We start from the raw sequence: 21,642 nt of genomic DNA, 5'->3' as shown, positions 1-21,642 counted from the left end.
CAGCAACTACCTGGGATACCAAAGCAACCAGCTAGCACCATCATAGCAACCACCTAACAACACCCAAGAAAATGCCTGGGATGCCATAGCAACCACCTAGCAACACCCTAGTAACTGCCTGGGATGCCATAGCAACCAGCTAGCAACATCATACAAACCACCTGGAATACTTTAGAAACTATGTAGCAACAATCTAGCAGGAAGTGGGAACCAGTTAAGCTGCACTAGCTTAAAAAACACAGTAAACACAGTGAAAAAAACCCTACTACAAAAACATCCGCTTCTTCACAATTAGCTACTTTTGCTTTTCACACCACTTAGCCAGTTAGCGTGAGTGCCAAGAATTCCCACTAAGCCCCCCTACCAAGCCCCCTGCTCTAGCCCAGCTAGCGGCGCCTTTGAAAGCAAGGGATAAACAACCCCCCTAACAGAGCTCACTGAGTGAGGGTCTATTGTTATGGTCAAGAGCTACATTGCACATGAGATCAGTCTCTGGGTTTACGGTCCAGTAGCGCACACGACAACTTAGCATTTCGCTAAACTCTCCTCTCTCTTTCACAGCTCTGGTTTGTTTACGGCTCTTGAGGACATGATCACATGCTTGGTCATTCAACCAGTCTGGAAAGTCATCAGAAGGTCACTGGAAGTAAACGAGCTCATTAACCCTTTGCACTCTAAGGGTCCGATGTGCATATAAGGTGAAGTGAATAACATTGATGGTCAATTTCCTGTCAAGGGGTGGATTAAAAAAAATGGTCAAGCGTAAGAATATGAGACACTTTGACAAGAACCCATCCGATTGGGTCAGGCTCGGTCAGAACATCTCCAAAACATCCGACAGGTCATGTGAGGTGTTCCCGGTATGCAGCGGTCAGTGACAGGGTCACTGATGCTATTGGAGGTCCCACCTCACAATTTACAGGACTTAAAGGATCTGCTGCTAATGTGGACCAAGTGTTTGGGTGTGTGTGTGTGTGTGTTGTGTGTGTGTGGTGGGGGCGGTGTTGAGTGAAACGAAATCTCCACATGTGAGTCTTTTACCATGGTGAGTAATCCATGGTGAGGAATGCGGTCATTCCTTATTCCTGGTGGCTAAGGCCACGGGGGGTGGGGGGTGGGGGGGGGTGGGGGCTGGGTAAAGGATCAGGCTGCATGCCTCTCTCGTCACATGACACTATTTTGGCCGACTCACGCCTCCCTTCTCAGCCAACCAAAGCAGACTCTGCTGACAATGTGATCACCACACCTCCCACCAAAGGACCACCACCAAAACACAGTGGGCTTTGTCACCATCAGTGTGAGATCTCTGTGACATTAAGGCAATGTAGCAAATGCAGCTTTGAGTCTAGTGCGGTTCTTAATGGACCAAAGCAGTGGAATTTAAGGCCTTAATGGTGACTAATATAATGATAGAATTATAATAGACAGCACAGTCCAGAAGGTTTTGGCTCCTGCAAAAACTTAGAAGTAAAAGCTGCTAATCTGGGCCGTAAGTGTTTATCTCCTCAGATACACTAATAATAACACTCCTACAGAAAGTGGTGGTGGTGGTTCTCCATCACTGTGTTCATCATTAGAACATCTCCAAAGTTCTCCTCTCTCATGGAGTCTAGTATTATTTAGAGTTTCCCTCAGATCAACACCTGGTTTGGTGGTAAATCAAGGCTTAATGATGGTAAATCAGGTGAGCGGCTGCTGCTGCTGCTGCTGCTGATGGAGTTGAACACATCCTCCACGCTGTGCTGGCTGGACTGGGGGGCGTCCAGGAGAAACCTGGAGGAACCGAGCTCTGTTCTTCAGTCTTCTGTTCTAGCTCACCGACAAGATCTCACTACTTTCTTTCTTCAGAATGAGAAGCTCTTGCTTCTCCTTTTTACTGGATTTATGTTCTGATGAGATCTGGAGCTTCTACTGTAGAACTATCTCACTACTGAGACACATGATCTTAATAATAATGTGCCTAAAAGCTCTGTACAGTGCTGTCTCCATCTATCTACATATATATATATATATATATATATATATATATATATATATATATACCATAATATTACTATTTAGAGAATTTATTTCTTTGCAGAAATGACAACTGCTCAAAAACAGCTGCTCCAATAACGCAAAGAAATGATGATAATAATTATAAAGTAAAGAAGTTATTATTCAGATTTAAACACAGTACTAATATCTGAACTCTGAGAGCATTCAGAAATCACTATGCTGAAATAACCTCGACTGACCAATCACAGCTCTCATGTCTCGGCCGGCTCTCCACTAGTCTTTCACGTTGCTGTTGGGACTTTATGCCGTTCATATTCTGCAGATTCAGCTGAATCAGCTCTGTTTGATGAAATGCCTGGAATCAAACAGCTGCCAGACACGTAGAGATGCAGATTTTAGAGCAATAATTAAGTGCTGTATATATATATATATAAAACTATATGTACTGAAAGGGATGGATGGACGAACACAGAGAAGAAGAAAAGGCTTGTCTGACACACAAAGGCTTGAAAGGAAAAAGAGATGAAGTCAAGTCCAGGCCTGCTGTTAATGAGGAATGCAGCTGCCATTGTTATGGTCAGAGGAATGTTAATTACTAGGTCGCTTCGGTGAGCGATGGCCAGTGTAGTAGAGCTCAACAATACAAAACTCACAAGGGGCCATGGCTCAGAGTTATGAATAGACTAGGGCGACCGTATTTTGGCTTTCAAAAAAGAGGGCATCGGGGGCACATGGCGTCCACCATGGTGGGGATGTTGAGGCCGGGGGGCTTCAAGTAGGCCTGAGTTGTAGGACAGTGTCAGTGTAATACATTCATTCAGCTACTTTAGCTTGTTTAGTCCCTGCAGAGAAGTACTGTCAAATGAATAGACTCTGGAGCAGATCTATTAACCTACTGGCGCCAGGCGTGGGCTAGAGGGGTATGAAGCCCACCATCAGCATTGAGGAGCTGTGGAGCAGTGGAAGAGCTGTGTTCTCTGGAATGATGGTGGTGGAGCTCAGTCCAATACTTTTGAATGAGATGAGTTGGAGAGTTGGGGATAATGAGGTGGGGTGGTGATCATCATCCAACATCCTGACCTCACTAATGCTCTGCCACCAAATGCAATCAAATTCTCACAGCAATGCGCCTCCAAAATCTAGTAAGCTTTCTTCCCTGCACAGTAGAGACAGTTACTCCAGCAAAAGCAGGATCAGCTCTTTTTAATACCCTTGGTTTCAGAAGAAACAATAAATAAGCAGGTGTCCCAAAACTTTTGTCCATAGTGTAGATGAATGTACATTTAGACTAGATGTGGTGGTGAGAAGGTGGGGCTTGTATAAATCCATAAACACAATGCGTGCAGACTGTAGAAGCAAACTCTAAGGTACAATCCTGGACATTTGACATGATTTAGAAATTTAGCCCCAAAAACTGGACATGTCCAGGAAAAAAGAAGACCTATGGTCGCAGTAGAACGGTCCCACAACCTCAAACCATGGCTGAAAACAGAGCAGCACCAGCAGGCCTTTTTTCCAGTGGTCACAGGAGCTGGACACTTCCGCAGCCTGTTACGCAAGATCTCCGGATGCTTTGTTTCTGTGTACCCTTTTTTCCAAGAAAGTCTCTTCCAATAGCTCCCACCCAATATAGCCCCCCCCCCACACACACACACACAGCTTAGAGATGGAAGTTTTGGAGGGGGGCTGATGTTATCAGCATGTGCTGTTTCAATATGATGTCGCGTCAAAAGACACCTGCGTGGACAAAAGGCGCATTCCACAAACCCTACAGCACTAACCAGAGCCTCTAACCTGGGGGTTACAGTACGGGTTTCCCACAAATAGTCCTCTGTGCAGCGCTGTTTATTTTATTTAATAGAATGTTTATTTTTATTTTATATAGTGTTTATTTTATAGGGTTTTTTTTCTATTTTATAGAGGGTTTTTTATTTTATAGAGGGTTTTTTTATTTTATAGAGTGTTTATTTTTCTTTTATAGAGTGTTTATTTTATAGTGTTTATTTTTATTTTATAAAGAGTTTATTTTTATTTTATAGTGTTTATTTTATAGTGTTCATTTTATAGATAGTTTTTTTTTATTTTATAGAGAGCTTATTTTTATTTTATAGAGTGTTTATTTTGTAGTGTTCATTTTATAGAGAGTTTATTTTTATTTTATAGAGTGTTTATTTTATAGTGTTTATTTTTATTTTATAGTGTTTATTTTAGTGTTCATTTTATAGATAGTTTTTTTTTATTTTATAGAGAGCTTATTTTTATTTTATAGAGTGTTTATTTTATAGTGTTCATTTTATAGAGAGCTTATTTTTATTTTATAGAGTGTTTATTTTATAGTGTTTATTTTTATTTTAGAGTGTTTCTTTTATAGTGTTTATTTTTATTTTATAGAGTGTTTATTTTATAGTGTTTATTTTTATTTTATAGAGAGTTTATTTTTATTTTATAGAGTGTTCATTTTATAGATAGTTTATTTTTATTTTATAGAGTGTTTATTTTATAGTGTTTATTTTTATTTTAGAGTGTTTCTTTTATAGTGCTTATTTTTATTTTATAGAGTGTTTATTTTATAGTGTTTATTTTTATTTTATAGAGAGTTTATTTTTATTTTATAGAGTGTTTATTTTATAGAGTGTTCATTTTATAGATAGTTTATTTTTATTTTATAGAGTGTTTATTTTATAGAGTGTTTATTTTCATTTTATAGAGTGTTTATTTATAGTGTTTATTCTTACACAAATGGTTAACAACTGCAATTTCCCTCCTGAAATCAATAAAGTATTTCTGATTCTGATTCTGATTTTGATTCTGGTTCTGATTCTGATAACAGCAGAAGAACTCAAAAACTTCCTGTCATCAGTCTCTGCATCACTGTAAGGCCTGACTAGACATTTTTACAGCACAGGGAAATGATCTGACCGATCATAGTGATGCAGCACATTACGACCTTCAGTTTTCTTAAGATCAGATAATCATGACACCTCAGTTTGCCTCACCTGCCTTTCCTTCCCAGGCCAGACCCAGAACACCACTGAAGTCCCGGTTGGTCAGCAGGTAAGACAGACAGTAGTTGCCCCAGTTTATCTCTGAATAAAGACTCAGCAGCTTCTCAGGGCCGATATACGCCTCCTGCAGGGGGTCACCCGGATCTTCGTCTGAGGCGACCTGAAAAAGAGGAGCCGTGTTGGTTCTGGACATCCGGTCAGTGCTTATGACAGAAATTTCCTATAAATGGAACATAGGACATCAGTGCAGGTCTTACACTTATCGATTTCACCTTGAAGTTGATCAGATCAATCCCATCAAAGTCTGCCTTGACATAGATGTCGTTTATTGCTTTCATATAAGAAGCAACCTGTGAAGGAAGGGTAGAGTTCTGTTGATCCATGGTCCACTGAATTAGTGTGGGAACCCTATTGCTTTTGTTAGGGTTTTTCTTATTATTATTATACTAAACATTAAATTTACTGTATCTTACCATTGTATAACGAATACCAAAAATACCCAAAATATATGATTAAATACTGTTTTTTATAAACAGCATAAGGATATAAACATTTATAAGTATATAAGGACATACCTGTAATTAATACTTTTATAGTATTTTGCTGTTAAATGACATTTTCAGTAATACTGATGTGCAGTTTTGAAAATGTGCCTTATTTTAGTGCGTTTTTACAACTCTAATGTATTAAATACCTCCATGTTTACATTCTAGTATTGCAGTATTTCCTCACGTACAGAATTGATGAAGAATACACTGGAGGAATGTGCCAAACAGGAGCTCCATAGGTCAAGTAAAGAACCTTATAAATGGTCACATTGGGGGGAAAAATATGTATATAATATATAAGATATAAAAACATGCAGCACACATTACAGCAATTTACAGTAACTAGCATAATAGAGGATTTACAGTAGGTAGGCCCTCCCTCCCAGAGTCCAGACCTCTAAAACATGCCCTTCCAGGGTTACACACCATGTAATGGGTGGAGCAAATCACTGAACACTCTGGGAGTTAATCTTTACATTTCACAGTAAAGAGCTGCTTTTCAGAATAACAGGGTACATCTGTTAATTTACAGCCAATGTTAATTTTACAGTAGAGCTGTAGTAACAGGAGTATACTGCTGAAAATGGCTTATAAAATTGGTTATTTTACAGTAATTATTTTACCTTTTTACATAATGTAAATCTGATGTGTGTTTTTTTTAGATTGTAACAGAATTTAATGATTAATAGATCAATAGACCAATGGAAATTCTTGGGAAAAAATCTTTTTCATTGACTTCCATTGAAACTTAAATAAGACTTTCCCTTCCCCTGTAAAGTTTATGTTTAAGATATACAAGGTTTTGCATAGCAGTGACAATATAACAGCTATCCATTAAAAAATAACATCAAAAGACCTTTTGATGGTTGCTGGTTTCAGATGGTTCCTGATGGTCAAGGTGGTCTAAGTTGTCTAAGCCTATCACCATGTCTAAATTGACTAAGCTGGTTGTCAAACTGGTCACGGTGGTTGGCTAGTTTGGTAAAGCAGGTTGACCAGTGTGGACCAGGTGGGTTATGCTGGTCAACTAGCTTCCCACATACTTAACATGCAACACGCTGGACCAATACAAGTTTTGTCCATGGGTTTCATGTTAGCCCCACATATAGATGCCCACCAGGGTACCACAGGGGTCAGTGATGGGACAGGAGGGGTTAAGCATGGGCCTCATCTTGTTTGTACACTGCTTATGGGGCCTAGATTAGATCAGGAGCTGTAACTGTGAGACCACATTTGAGAAGATCAGCTGGGTCCCAGGAAACAAGCATGTACAATCCCACTCAGGGCCCAATGCCACCTGGAATCATGTGAGCCTCATGTGAGCAATTTGGCTGGGTTGGTCAGGTTGCTCAGGTCAGGCTGGTCATGCTGGGAGACCATTTAAATCATCAAACTTACAAACTAGGCTGGCCAGCCATGTAACCAGTTCACTGTAAACATGAGCATCAGGCCATAGAGCAATACTATATTAAACAGAGACAAGGCTTCAGGACATCTTTGGGCCGAACTGCTGAAGCATAATGTAACTTTCTAACATTATAATGATGATACAAGCTTCAAGGTCAAGGTTGCAGCAGATTCTCTTGGCCATTGCTGGCTTGTGTCAGTGTCCAAAGACCATGTCTCAATATTCCCCAAAGAAAAGGCAACCTCATGAAGTTTCCAAACTGCCAAGCAAGGCCTGCTGAAATGTCTGACTAGGATGACTTCCAAAATAGTGGGTAGCAATCCGACAAATTATCAGCGCTGGCTGAGACATAGCAGGCATGTTACCTCATAGCGATGAGAGATGGCAGCAGTTGTGGACACTGATAAACCACATAACTACGCCACATGGGGTGATTTTCCATCATGGCAGGATGCCTGGGCACCTGTTCCCTGTTCCATGAACACAATGCTCTAATGCTACTCCCATTACTACATTATTAGACAAGTGTCTGGCTGGAAGGCCTTCACACAACATGTGCACTTTATTTGAGGATGGTGGGTGGATGGGTCGGATCCAACTGAATAAACATATTAGCCACTGTTTAATTAAAATTAATATTTTCCCCTTATTTTATTGTAATACTCTAACACATACACATCTAAAAAACACCAACCAGGCCAGATTAGCTCTCATTCCAAAGGGGGGCCAAGCAATGGGTTTAGAGTGGGACGTCATATAAAAGCTCTGGCAGGTGGAATGTGGAGGTGTCCCAATACTTTTTTTTTTATCTTATAGAAATATCCGAATAATATTGGAGTCACTGATGTAAGGTAAGAGCAGAAGTGGAAGTATTTGGTGGTATCTGATAGTCTGCAGCTGCTGCAACTGACATATGATGAAAGTAAACAAACAGTGTAGTACAGTAGAGTGAGTGAATGGGGGAAGTCAATGAATGAACTCATCGGGCTGTTGTTGGGAAGGCGAAAACCTTACATAACGTCCCAACAAAAATAATACACGGAAACGGGTATTATAAAAAAGACACCGGTCCAAAACTGTGGTTCAGTGATCTCATTCACTAGCATGGGGACCACCAGGACAGAAGGCGACATTCCGGGAGACCACGGGATGCTTGGGACCTTATCTTCGGCATACAAACATTGCATAATGTCCAATTTTGTGATTTTGGTTTCAAGAGAACTTTGTGTTCCCATCATCAGGAGGCAAAGGAAAAGGCTTGGCACACGTTTGAGAGGGCTATACTGGAGCCTCCAAACTGACCTCGACTGACCAGCACCTGTATGTACTCTAAATACAATCTGAGGAAAAGGTACATAGCTAAACATGTATGTACATACATTTAGTACTAATTATAGTTGATATATATGTTGTTGTGATGTCACGTCTTCAATCATTCAAGGTTACGTTTGGGGTCAATGAACCCTGGGTATTGGATTTCTGGATCACCTGGGCAACAACTGCTTCAATGCTGCCAAACCGTTGATAAAACAAATGGTCTGCATGCAGGTGTAGGAGGCAGCTGGTTTTGGCCTGGTCCACTGTCCTCTTTGACCTGGACGCTGGTCCTTCCTGCTGGTCAAAACATACAATTGAACACTTCAGCAGCCAACTGAGAGCCAACAGAGCTTGAGGAGTCAATGCAAAACAAGGCAAAGGGTGCACATCTGTTTAGCTAATATTGAGGAGCGGCCACTGATTTGCTGGAAATGATGTGTTACCATAAATATGTGCTTAAAAATATACCAACAAGTAATCCGACGAGACTTTCCAATTGTCCAGAAGTGTGGGTGATTACAGCATGGCCATTACCCAACCCAGGCCCACAAACAATAGGTCTTGTAGATTGTAGCGATAGCAGACCCCAAACCCTTTACACCAAACAGCTGCTGGTAGAGTCATTACTCAGGACAAGGGCAGCAAAATAAACAACTGCCTTCTGTTAAGGGCTTGCAATTCACTTACACTTACACATACACTCGCATACAGCTGGAAAACGTTAATCCTCATAAATCCCCCAAAGCGTCTAAGCCACTACAGGGCTGTGCAAAAGTCAGAGACCACCAAGTTTTTCATTTTTCTGTGAGAATTAGATACAAGATCATCTTCTTCAGTGAGGAACAGGAAACATCAAAAACTGAAGCTCAAATTATTTAGAAATACAGGGGAAAAAATGACCACTAACAACCACACGATACCTCAAAGACCACCAAACCTGCCCCCATCAGATAATCAACGCATAAAGCTCTGGTCTTTGAGAAAAAGGAGAAAATCAAGCTCCACTGTCACTAAAAGCTAATCAAGAAGAATCTGATGCTGTTCTCAGACATCACACTGTCCACCATTGAATCCAGACATCAACGTCATTGAATGTTTGGGAGGGCTTAGATGATGAGAAGCTGAAAATGCTCAGATTTCCAAAAATCTCCCTGCAGATTTCAGAGCACCCCCACTACCATGTTTAACAGATGAGTCGTGGGACTTAGTGGAACCCTTCTGCTGTTCTGACCGGCTTCTGGCAGTGTTCCTGTGGAATCCTAGTCCATTCCTCATGATCAGTGGCCTCCAGTTCACTGATATTCTTGAGTTTGCTGCTGCAATCACCAACTTCTTCAAATCCCACCATAGATTTTTATTGGGTTCAAGTCAGGCCACTGTGAAGGCCACTCCAGAATCCTCCAGGACTTCTTCTGAAACCAAGCCTTGATGGACGTATGGTGGAGGTATGCTTAGGGGCATTGTCCTGTTGGAAGTGATGCCCAATAACATCCAAGCTTCAGGTACCTCACAGAGGGCATCATGTTTCTCCTAGGCAGATTTCCAGAGCCAGAGGAAGCAAATCAGCCCCAGAGCATCACCGACCCACCGCCATGCTTCACTGTAGACAGGGTGTTTTCCTCCAGACACCTTGCTGATCCACAGGCCTGAAATACCCTGCTCTAGTTCTAGTAGCTCAATTTCTTTGCAGACCAGAATCCCAAAACTTATGTGGAGCGAAGAAACAAAACTGGACCTTTTCGGGTCTATGGATCAGCAGGATGTCTGGAGGAGGAAGACTAAAGCCTATGCTGAAAAGACCACCTACAGTGAAGCATGGAAGTGTTTGTAAATGAAAGAAATGAAGGGTGGTCTCTGATGTTTGCATCCGATTGTAATGAACTGAAGTGTAGAAACATATATAAATATATATATATATAATATTTCTACAGTTATAGCATCTTTTACACAGTCTGTTTTCTATGTCTTTGTGCATAAGGCTTGAATATTGAGTCTGTTTCCACAATGTAAATGCAGTTTTTAATAATACATACTTTCTTTTCATATTCTCTTAATATAACTGAACTTCTACACTTAAAATAGAATCTGATCTCATTTCAGCTGAAGTGTCATTTCCTGATTTCAGAACGAGTTCCTGATGCGGTCAGATTAAACTGCAATTAACTGCCATTTACAGCTGAGAGTACACCCAGGAAGGGAGTGGAGGAGCACAGGACTGGAACAAAGTGACCCGTCTGGACAGAGACTGAGCCAGGACAAGTGTCTGTGTGTGTGCGTTTGTACTGAAGTGGAGGTGATGTCATGTCTGACCGGTCTGAGGCTTTGGATGAGGCTCTGCAGCCGGGCAGCACCACAGAACCCTGCATGGCCGCCGCCTCCCAAGAGAGAGTCATCTGCACACAAACACAGAGGAAGAACATGGGCGTCATTTTCACTGGAGACAGATTTACAGTCCAGTTTAAATTTACACATTACAGATTATATAAATATACACATTAAACTCTTCAAGATACATAATACACAAAATGGACAAAAGTATTGGGACACCTGCTGATCCATTGTTTCTTCTTAAATCAAGGGGATTAAAAAGAGACGATCCTGCTTTTGTTGGAGTGACTGTCTCTACTGTCCAGGGAAATAGACTTTCTACTAGATTTTGGAGCAGCATTGCTGTGAGGATTTGATTGCTTTCAGCGACAAGAGCGTTAGTGAGGTGAGAATGTTGGATGACCACCACCCCACCTCACCATCCCCAACTCCCCAAATCTACAAGGAATAGAAGGAAGGAAGGATGTATTTATGGAATACAGAAAAGAAAAAGAAAAAAAATGAAGAACAAAAATGAAGAAAAAAAAAGAAAACAGGTGGGAAAAAGAAGAAGAAAATAAGAAGAAACAAAAAGGAAGAAATGAAGAAATGAAAAAAGCAAAAATGAAAAAAGGAGGAAAAAACAAGAAGGAATAAATTAAGAAAAATGAAGAAAAAAGAAGAAGGAAAAAAGAAAAAAGACAAAATGAAGAAAAAGCAAGAAAAAAGAAAAAAAGAAAGAACTCATTAACAAGCCTTGCTTTTTGGAAGTGGGTGAGGGACGTCTACGCCCAAATCTACGCCCTCCACAAAGTAAACCACACAGTAAGCACTGGCATCTAAACAAAGACAGAATATCTTCAAATGAAGCCGTAATTGTGCTGAGAGGAACCTCAGGAACGCTCTCTGTGGGCCAGCTTGATGGACCAGAAGATAAAGCCGATCAGGGACAGATCCATTACAAAACCGAAACAGTTACTCAACTGGATTTCAGCAGCCCAGAGGGACGTTGGTAAATGCCTTTGGACTGCTGAAGAAGTGTTTCGGCACTGGGCAGACGCTGCATGTTTCTGGGCTCCAGGCTGGCCTTGAGTTCTTACTGGACCGTACTGTGGGTCTTCAAGTAGAACTGAACAAGTAACTGTCTCTGCAGAACACTGAGATCACTGAGTAACTGTCTCTACTGTCCAGGGAAGGCATTCTACTAGATTTTGGAGTATTGTTGTGAGACTTTGATTGCATTCAGCCACAAATGAGCTGTCTTTGTTGGAGCCCTTTTGGTAGGTACTGACCACTGCATACCAGGAACACCCCACATGACCTGCTTGCTGATGTTTTGGAGATGTTCTGACCCAGTCATCGTCTAGAACATCACAGTCCGGTTCTTGTCAAAGTGTCTCAGATTCTTACGCTTGCCCATTTTTCCTGCTTCAACAGCTTCTTCATCACCTTCAAGAACTGACTGTTCATTTGCTGCCTAAAATGTAGCTCCACCCCTTGACAGGAGCCACTGTAGATGAAGATCACTGGTGTCAGTGGTGCTAATGTTATGGCTGATCAGTGTAAACCCCATTGGAAATGTGTAGAGACGGCAAAAAGACTCAGTTGCCATAAGAGGTGTCTGGACAACAGTGAAGAACTGGACCAGGGGTGTCCAGACGTTTGGCCCGGGGACCACCTTGCAGTGTTAGAGGTGGGCCAAAGAGAAGAAAATCCCAGCCCCTATAGGAGGCATGTGGACAACAGTGAAGAATAGGGTGGTAGCAGTTTGTTTAGACCAGAGGAACCCAGATGTTTGATCCTTAAGGGCCACGGCTCAATGTTGGATATACAAATAAAGATGGAAGGATGGGTTTTAAGCTTTATAAGCTCCAAGGCCAGACGAGGATCAACGCAACACTGATACACACTCTACACTCATGCTATAGTTTGGCTAACATTTAACCTTCCTACACTTCAGCAGACAGGGCAGGAGGGCCTCTGTAGCAGGCTGGTTAAAGATAAAGGGCATGAAAGGCAACAAGCTGGCAGAAGTGCAATGTCATGATGTTCCGTCTGCAGCCGAGTGTTTATGTAGACCGGCAGTGTGACTGGATCACACCATCCTGGTGTACGGCAGCGGGCCAATAGGAATCCCACCACTCTAATGCAGCGAGGGAGGATTCCTGAAGGGCCGGACTCTCCCTGGCTGAAGTTCTGGGATCATTTACTTTGACTAAACTGGGCTGGAGGAGCTGGTCCTGGACCTGTGACTGGTTGTGGAAAACAGCCAGAGTGTGCAAAGAGGAGGAGGAGGAGGGTTAATGTCGGCCACTGACCCATTCACAAAATGACTTCCAGACTGTGGATTAAAGCTGCATGCCTGTGTGTTAGCGTCTCTTTCAAGTGTGTGTGTGTGTGTGTGTGTGTGGAGAGCAGGGTAAATAATCAGCGCTTGAAAAGAAACAGCTTGACTAATCTCAAACCTGTGCACGCAGAGCCGCGACGGAACCCAAACTGAATTTTACCCTGGAGAACCAAATTAAGCTTACTCCTAAAAATCTGAAGGAACTGACTGTGCGGTTCTCACTGTAAATTACACCCCAGACGTTACCGTGTTACTGGCTAGCTGCCCAGCTTCACTGGCCTTTCATTCTTCCATTGCATACTTTGTATTTACCTATATCACCAAAGTGACCTTCACAGAGAGTTCAGGAAATCAGTAAAGTTAATCATAGCAATGATGTGTCATATGAAAGCAAGGACAGGAGTAAGGAATGAGAAAGTGGAGGAAAAAGAAAGCAAAAAAGAAAGAAAGAGAAGAAAAAAAGAAATAAAGAAAAAAGAAAAGATGAAAGAGAAAAGAAAGAGAAAATGAAAGAAAGAAAAACAAGTAAAAAAAGAAAGAGAAGATAAAAACTAAAAAAGATGAAAGAAAGAAAGAAAAATAGAAGATAAAAGAAAAAGAAGACGAAAGAAAGAAAAAAGAGCAAAAAAGAAAGAAAGAGAAGAAAAAAAGAAAAATAAATAAAAAAGAAAAGATGAAAGAGAAAAGAAAGAGAAAATGAAAGAAAGAAAAACAAGTAAAAAAAGAAAGAGAAGATAAAAACTAAAAAAGATGAAAGAAAGAAAGAAAAATAGAAGATGAAAGAGAAAAGAAAGAAAAGATACAAGAAAGAAAAAAGGAAACAAAACGAAAGAGAAGATGAAAGAAAGATGAAAGAGAAGATGAAAAAAAGGCTTTTGTGTATTTGTTCAGGAGACCCGGACATCTGCAGAGTCTGTGATGATCTGAAATGATCTGATCAGTTATTGATTAGACTCGGATCAGGCCAGCATTCTTTGAACTCTGTGTTGGGGTGTCGTTGGTGTGAGATGGTTTGGAGTGTCTAGAATGTTCCTCCTTTATTCACACCGGCTCTTATAGCTTCAGTTCTCACTCTTAAGTAACAGTGCAGTGCTGAGGTTTGCTGAGGTTTGCTGAGGTTTGCTGGAGTTTGCTGAGGTTTGCTGGGGTTTGCTGGAGTTTGCTGAGGTTTGCTGGGGTTTGCTGAGATTTGCTGGGGTTTGCTGAGGTTTGCTGGGGTTTGCTGGGGTTTGCTGGGGTTTGCTGAGATTTGCTGGGGTTTGCTGAGGTTTGCTGGGGTTTGCTGGGGTTTGCTGGGGTTTGCTGGGGTTTGCTGAGGTTTGCTGGGGTTTGCTGAGGTTTGCTGGGGTTTGCTGAGGTTTGCTGGGGTTTGCTGAGGTTTGCTGGGGTTTGCTGGGGTTTGCTGGGGTTTGCTGAGGTTTGCTGGGGTTTGCTGGGGTTTGCTGAGGTTTGCTGGGGTTTGCTGAGGTTTGCTGGGGTTTGCTGGGGTTTGCTGGGGTTTGCTGGGGTTTGCTGGGGTTTGCTGAGGTTTGCTGGGGTTTGCTGGGGTTTGCTGGGGTTTGCTGGGGTTTGCTGAGGTTTGCTGGGGTTTGCTGGGGTTTGCTGAGGTTTGCTGAGGTTTGCTGGGGTTTGCTGAGGTTTGCTGGGGTTTGCTGAGGTTTGCTGTGGTTTGCTGGGGTTTGCTGGGGTTTGCTGGGGTTTGCTGAGGTTTGCTGAGGTTTGCTGGGGTTTGCTGGGGTTTGCTGAGGTTTGCTGGGGTTTGCTGGGGTTTGCTGAGGTTTGCTGGGGTTTGCTGAGGTTTGCTGGGGTTTGCTGGGGTTTGCTGGGGTTTGCTGAGGTTTGCTGAGGTTTGCTGGGGTTTGCTGAGGTTTGCTGGGGTTTGCTGAGGTTTGCTGAGGTTTGCTGGGGTTTGCTGAGGTTTGCTGAGGTTTGCTGGGGTTTGGTGAGGTTTGGACTCTCACCCTCATTTGCTTTTCTTTCTTTTGCTAATTTGAGAATCAGGACTAAAACAACAATCCTACAGCGAGCTGCGAGCGTCTCTGCTGTGGTCAGAGCTAGATTATATCACATGTCTGACACACTGGGAATCAGGAGGCGTGTGGTGAGGCCGGGCAGCAGGAATATTTTTAGAATTTGCATCCAGCCTTGTTGGGAATCTGGTGCAGGCCGGGAATGTGCTGATCGGGAGTTTCCGTCAGGCAGCCAGGTGTGAAACCTAATCGAATCTCAGGAGCTGTGTTGCGTCCGCATGGAAAAGGAACCCGGGATGTTTTCCACCGAGGAAGCAGCATTCGAACAACAAACAAGCAGTTCAGTTCAGGAACATCAGTAGACACCAAAATCATGTGCTTTCAATATCCTCACTCACTGTGCAGGAAAGAGAATGGCACTAGTCATCAGGCTGAGAGAGCTAACATACACTACATGGACTAAAGTATTGGGACACCTGCTCATTCATTACTTCTTCTGAACTCAAGGGTATTAAAAAGAACTGATCCTGCTTCTGTTGGAGTAACTCTCTACTGTCCAGAGAAGAAGGATTTCTACTAGACTTTGAAGAAGCATTGCTGTGAGGATTTGATTGCATTCAGCGACAAGAGTACTGGATGGAGCTCCACCGCCATCATTCCAGAGGACACAGTTCTTCCACTGCTCCACAGCTCAATGCTGCTTTATATTATATTATATTATTGGTGCAACTTAACATAGTAGCTGAAAACATTCATTAGAAGGGGTGTCCACAAACATTTGGCCATATATTGTATATGTGCTTAACAGAGAGTTGTAGGTAATCTACAGATAACTAGCAGCTACAGTAGGCATGGGAAATGCCCCAAGGTAACCTTCACGACCACATGGTGGTGTGACTGGAATCACATGACTGTCTGTAGGCCGCGGTGCGTGCATACACACATATACACACATACATTCTCCTCTCAGCTACTGTTTACCTCCAGCTATACAACAACACAGAGTTCAAACGCAGCTTCTCCTGTTTCAACACAGAGGGATAGAGGAGAAGAGGAACGCTGACATAAACAAAGACATAAGTCCATATATAACCCCCCACTGAATCCGCCCCACCTGCCCCACCCGCCCACCCACACTTTCTGTACAGTGGCAAGTACACATACAGTACTGTTCAAACATTTAGGCTCCTGTGAAATTCATAGAGTGTAAATCTGTTTATCTGCTCAGTAAATCACTGATATTAGAACAAACACTAATAATATCTCCTACAGAAAGTGGTGGTGGTGGTTCTCCATCACTGTGTTCATCATTAGAACATCTCCAAAGTTCTCCTCTCTCATGGAGTCTAGTATTATTTAGAGTTCTCCTCAGATCAACACCTGGTTTGGTGGTAAATCAGGGCTTAATGATGGTAAATCAGGTGAGCTGCTGCTGCTGCTGCTGCTGCTGATGGAGGTGAACACATCCTCCACGCTGTGCTGGCTGGACTGGGGGGCGTCCAGGAGAAACCTGGAGGAACCGAGCTCTGTTCTTCAGACTAGCTCACTGATAAGATCTCACAACAGTACTTTTAGGATAAGTTGAGGATGATGAGGTGGCTAGTGATCATGCAACATTCTGACTGCCCTAAGGCTCTCGTCACTGAATACAATCAAATCCTTACAGCAATGCTTCTCCAAAATCTAGTAGAAAACCTTCAGTTACTCCAACAAAAGCAGCATCAACTCTTTTTAATACCCTTGATATCAGAAGAAACAATGAATGAGCAGGTGTCCCAATACTTTTGTCCACATCCACAGATGCAGATCTTTGGGAAACTCAACTGGGTCCTAGTACAAACGTAGGTACAAACCCACTGAGAGCCAATGCCCGCCTGAAACCCACCTAGCCCACCTAGTCCACGTTCCACCCATGTGAGCCCCACATAAGCATGTTGTCAGGGAACTTTACTAACTGTGGCCTGAATGTGAAGCTGAAAATACCTTCCTATAGCCTTCCCCTACTTCAGGTTTCAGATCTTTAGCCAGGTGCTACTTACCAACATCGTCCTCATGGTAGATGATGGAGTGATGATTAGAGTGTGTGTTGGTGTATTTGTGCGCTGACTCCACGTAGAAAGTGCCGTTGGACGTTTTGATGGAGCCTTCAAACTGGCCTTCCAGGATGGAGCCCTGACACGAGGAGCCACTCTCATCTACGAGTCGGAGCAGAAGAGAGGCTGCCTTTATATTAGAGACTCAGATTCAAACAAAAATTGTCAAACTGAACTTTTGCAAAGAAAAACAATATTTAGTTATAAAATATGAGGTATTATTATTGATATTACACCATGCTATCTAACGCCAGGCGTAGGCTAGAGGGGTATAAAGCCCCCCAGGTGGTGGTGGTGGAGCTCCATCTAGTACTTTTGGGATGCACTGGGGATGACCCTGACTTCGCTAACATTTGTGCCGCTATATGCAATCAAATCCTCACAGCAATGCTCCTCCTCCAAAATCTAGTAGACAGCCTTCTTCCATGGACAGTAGAGACAGTTACTCCAACAAAAGCAGGATCAACTCTTTTTAATACCCTTGATTTCAGAAGAAACAATGAATGAGCATGTGTCCAAATACTTTTGTCCATATAGAACACAGAGCAGCCAATGAGAAAAGAGGTTATTTGCATATATTAGATGCAAACATGTAGCAAAAAACAGCCTGTTTAGTTTTAAGCGATGAAGAGAGGTTGGAAAATGGCCATGTAAAATGAATGACCATTTTTGACCTTAGCTGACCTGAACTCTTCCACGCATGGTGTCCATTACATTCAAACATAATTTTAAAGCACATGCCTTGCAATGCCTACTCTAAACTAGCAGGGTTAGAAGGGGCATCGCCTTGGCCTTTAATGACAGCTTTGACTATTTGAATGAGGTAGAAAAAACAGCCTGGTCAGCTCAAACTGGTCAAGCTGGTCAAGCTGGCAAATCTGGTTGGCCGGTTCAGCTCTTGAACAGCATAAGGAAGGTTTTTATTTACTGGTCTACGAGCATGAACAATCTGACCAAGCTACAAAACCAGCACGACTGGCACATCCAGCATGACCAGCAAGACCAAGCTGGTCAACCAGCATGACCAACATGACTAAGCTGGTTGAAGAGCATGACCATGTTGGTCGACCAGCAAAACCAGCAAGACCAAGCTGGTCAACCAGCATGACCAACATGACTAAGCTGGTTGAAGAGCATGACCATGTTGGTCGACCAGCAAAACCAGCAAGATCAAGCTGGTCAACCAGCACGATCAGCATGTCTAAGCCGGTTGAACAGCATGACCATGTTGGTCGACCAGCAAGACCAGCAGGACCAAGCTGGTCGACCAGCAAGACCAGCAGGACCAAGCTGGTCAACCAGCACGACCAGCATGACTAAGCCGGTTAAACAGTATGACCATGTTGGTCAACCAGCAAGACCAGCAAGACCAAGCTGGTCAACCAGCAAGACCAGCATGACTAAGCTGGTTGAACAGCATGACCATGTTGGTCAACCAGCAAGACCAAGCTGGTCAACCAGCATGACCAGCATGACTAAGCCGGTTGAACAGCATGACCATGTTGGTCGACCAGCAAGACCAGCAAGACCAAGCTGGTCAACCAGCACGACCAGCAAGATCAAGCTGGTCAACCAGCAAGACCAACATGACTAAGCCGGTTAAACAGTATGACCATGTTGGTCGACCAGCATGACCAGCAAGACCAAACTGGACAACTAGCATGACCAGCATGACTAAGCTGCTTGACCAGCATGACCATGTTGGTCGACCAGCAAGACCAGCAAGACCAAGCTGGTCAACCAGCATGACCAGCATGACTAAGCCGGTTGAACAGCATGACCATGTTGGTGGACCAGCAAGACCAGCAAGACCAAGCTGGTCAACTAGCATGACCAGCATGACTAAGCTGGTTGAACAGCATGACCACGTTGGTCGACCAGCAAGACCAAGCTGGTCAACCAGCACGACCAGCAAGACTAAGCTGGTTGACCAGCATGACCATGTTGGTTGACCAGCATCATCAAGCTGGTTGAACAGCATGACTAGCAAGACCAATCTGGTTGACCAGCATGACCATGTTGACTATGCTGGTCAAGAGCTGGTTAACCAACTAACTGACCAGTATAGGGCATGTTTTTTTTGCCTGGATGACCAGCTTTTCAACCACTCTGACCACCAAAGACCACCAAAGACCATTAGAAATCAGCTACCAGCAAAAAACAATTTTAGCAGGGAGGCCAGCCAATCGGAACAGGGGTCATTCGCATATCTCAGTCTTATATTAGTCATCCCAGGACTTAAAGCTGCATTGGTGTCTAATTGTTGAGCGTTTCTGAGGAAGTAATAAAGTCATGACATTGTGAAAACGCTGGGCTATTGTTTGCTGTACCTTCCAGAACTCCTGAGAATATGTGAGAGAGATCTCCAGTCCGTGACTCATTTCCAGAACGGACCTTGAAATCATCGGCGAATCCGTCAAAGTCTTGCTTGAGTCGTAAATGGAAGGCCCTGCAATAAACCAGCACTTTTATTACACAGCATTCATCGCTAGCCTGCTCTCACAGCTCACTTCACTGTCTGAACAGAAGGGGTCATGGTAAGGTACCTGTGAAAAGCCTCAAAGTCCAACTGCAGCACCTGCTTTTGAGGATGGAGATGCCGCCTCACTCGCTGATGCTGCTGTAGTAAGGAATTTCTGTCATATGAGAGAGGCTCGTGGTACTTTATGAACTTCCGAACGTCCCTCAGATCCTCTGGAGTAATGGAGGGGAAAATGAGCTCAGGTGAAAGATCTGGATCAGGGTCAGAAAAATGCTTACATTCGAATTCCAACATACATTAAACACATTTGTGAAAAGCCTTGATGTGACATGCCTGCATCATATTGCTGAAATTACTACAATTCTTTAATTAATTTAATTAATTAGTTGAATTTCCCCATTTTTCCCCAAGTCGGTATCCACACCTTCGTAATTTCCTCTAGCACTAAGAGGGTAAGGACTGAACACATGTAAAGCCACCTATGCCAACCGGGGGGAGAGAGTGCCATCTACCCACCACGGCCAATTGTGCTCTTTCGGACTCCGGCTGCTGATGGCAAAGCATCCATCATGACCATAGTGGTAGCGCATTAGACCGCTGAGCCACACAGAGCCCTCGGATCCAGACAAATCAAAATACCCTTAGTAATGGATCTGAAGTCGGCCTGTATGCTCAAAGGCTTCTTTGCATATTGCGGCATTATGGACAAAAGTATTGGGACACCTGCTCAATCATCATTTCTTTCAAAACCAAGAGTGTAAAATAGAGCTTATCCTGCTTTTGTTGAAGTAACTGTCTCTACTGTCCAGGGAAGAAGGCTTTTTACTAGATTTTGGAGGAGCAGTGCTGTGAGGATTTGATTGCATTCAGCGGCAAGAAAGTTAGGGAGGTCAGGATCATCCCCAACTTCAATTCACTCCAAATGTTTTGGATGGAGCACCATCAGCATTCCAGGGAAAACAGTTCCACTGCTCCACAGCTCAGTGCTGGTGGGCTTTTTCTGTTTCAGAGAGTCCTATTCTTTTGACAATACTTCTCTACAGAGACTAGGCAGGCTTAAAAAATAGCTGAATGCATTCATTATTAGAAGCGGTGTCCACAAACATTTTGACATACAGTGTATGTCCATTCCTATTGCTGAATTCAGCTACTGTAAAACCACTGCCAATGAAATAGGATGCTCTTGATCAGCAACACAAGGGCTACAGGGGTCTAAAGCCCACCAGCACTGGGCTGCTAAGCAGTGGAACTTCGTTCTCAGTGATGGAGCTTCATCCAAAACCTTTGGAATGAGCTGGAGTGGCGTTTTTGATCCAGAACTAATCGTCCAACATCAGCACCTGGCTTTACTAAGGCTGCAATGTTCTATCACTAAGTGCAAGGCCTTCCCAGAAAAGCTGAGGCTGCTCCCTGTTAACACCCTCGATTTTAGAAGAACAGGTGTCTATAGACTTTTGGAGATGGTGTATTTTCCAGCCATACTACACAACACACGGCTCTGAGCAGGGCATGTTCAGGCAGGTCACCTTAAGCTAAGGGTTTAAGTTTCAGCCGAGACGTAAGATCCAAGCAGACCAGCCTTCAAGTTCTCCTGAAGAAAAACCCTGTGTCCCACAGCCAGCAGTCGTTACAATCATAAGGAACGTGTGGAAGATGATCAGACACCATACCTGCACCGAGTTCCTCTACAATCAGATAAGTGATCATCAGGCAGAACCTCAGAGCCCTCGAAGCCTTGGCTGCCATGTTGTCTGTGAGTGCTGTAGAAAGGAATGTTTGTATCTTCCTTAGCCTCAATCACACACACACACACACACACACACACAGGCATATTCAGACATGCTACCATGATTGAGGAGATGGTGGGATGGTCTCATTATGAGATCCTAAATATGTATTTATGATTATTTATTATTACTGATTTAAATCAGTGGCCTTAATCAGCTGGCTAAAGAAATTTGGGTTTCTATTCTATACCAAAATGTTGAATTTCTGCTGTTCCAGTTCTTTGTAGCTCGTACAATCCAAACCTTCCAGGTTCACAATAATCAGGAAGTCGTCTTGGAGCCAAAAGAGGCACAAAGCAGGCCGAACCCAAGATACTTCCACCACCATGTTTCACAGCTGGGATGAGGTTCTTTTGTTGGAACGCAACAAAACTCTTCTC

At 43.1% G+C, this 21,642-nt stretch overlaps 1 protein-coding gene across 1 annotated transcript in view; it reads right to left on the bottom strand.

The window, feature by feature from the left end:
* LOC140538041 (disintegrin and metalloproteinase domain-containing protein 10) overlaps nucleotides 1–21,286 on the bottom strand; it is a 41,159-nt gene extending 19,873 nt beyond the window's left edge. Inside the window, exons 1-8 of the mRNA XM_072660437.1 lie at nucleotides 21,146–21,286; nucleotides 19,540–19,687; nucleotides 19,324–19,442; nucleotides 16,940–17,095; nucleotides 10,587–10,669; nucleotides 8,448–8,570; nucleotides 5,261–5,353; nucleotides 4,995–5,163 (exon numbers count right to left, since the gene is read on the bottom strand). Of these exons, the coding sequence (XP_072516538.1) occupies nucleotides 4,995–5,163; nucleotides 5,261–5,353; nucleotides 8,448–8,570; nucleotides 10,587–10,669; nucleotides 16,940–17,095; nucleotides 19,324–19,442; nucleotides 19,540–19,687; nucleotides 21,146–21,221 (967 nt within the window). The 5' untranslated portion in view covers nucleotides 21,222–21,286. The remainder of the gene's footprint in view (nucleotides 1–4,994; nucleotides 5,164–5,260; nucleotides 5,354–8,447; nucleotides 8,571–10,586; nucleotides 10,670–16,939; nucleotides 17,096–19,323; nucleotides 19,443–19,539; nucleotides 19,688–21,145) is intronic.
* Nucleotides 21,287–21,642: the final 356 nt, after the last annotated feature.

The sequence above is a fragment of the Salminus brasiliensis genome, chromosome 17 (assembly GCF_030463535.1).
Source record: "Salminus brasiliensis chromosome 17, fSalBra1.hap2, whole genome shotgun sequence".
Lineage (NCBI taxonomy): Eukaryota > Metazoa > Chordata > Actinopteri > Characiformes > Bryconidae > Salminus > Salminus brasiliensis.
The sequence above is the reverse complement of the archived record's forward strand: the minus strand, read 5'-3'. Positions and strand labels throughout refer to the sequence as shown.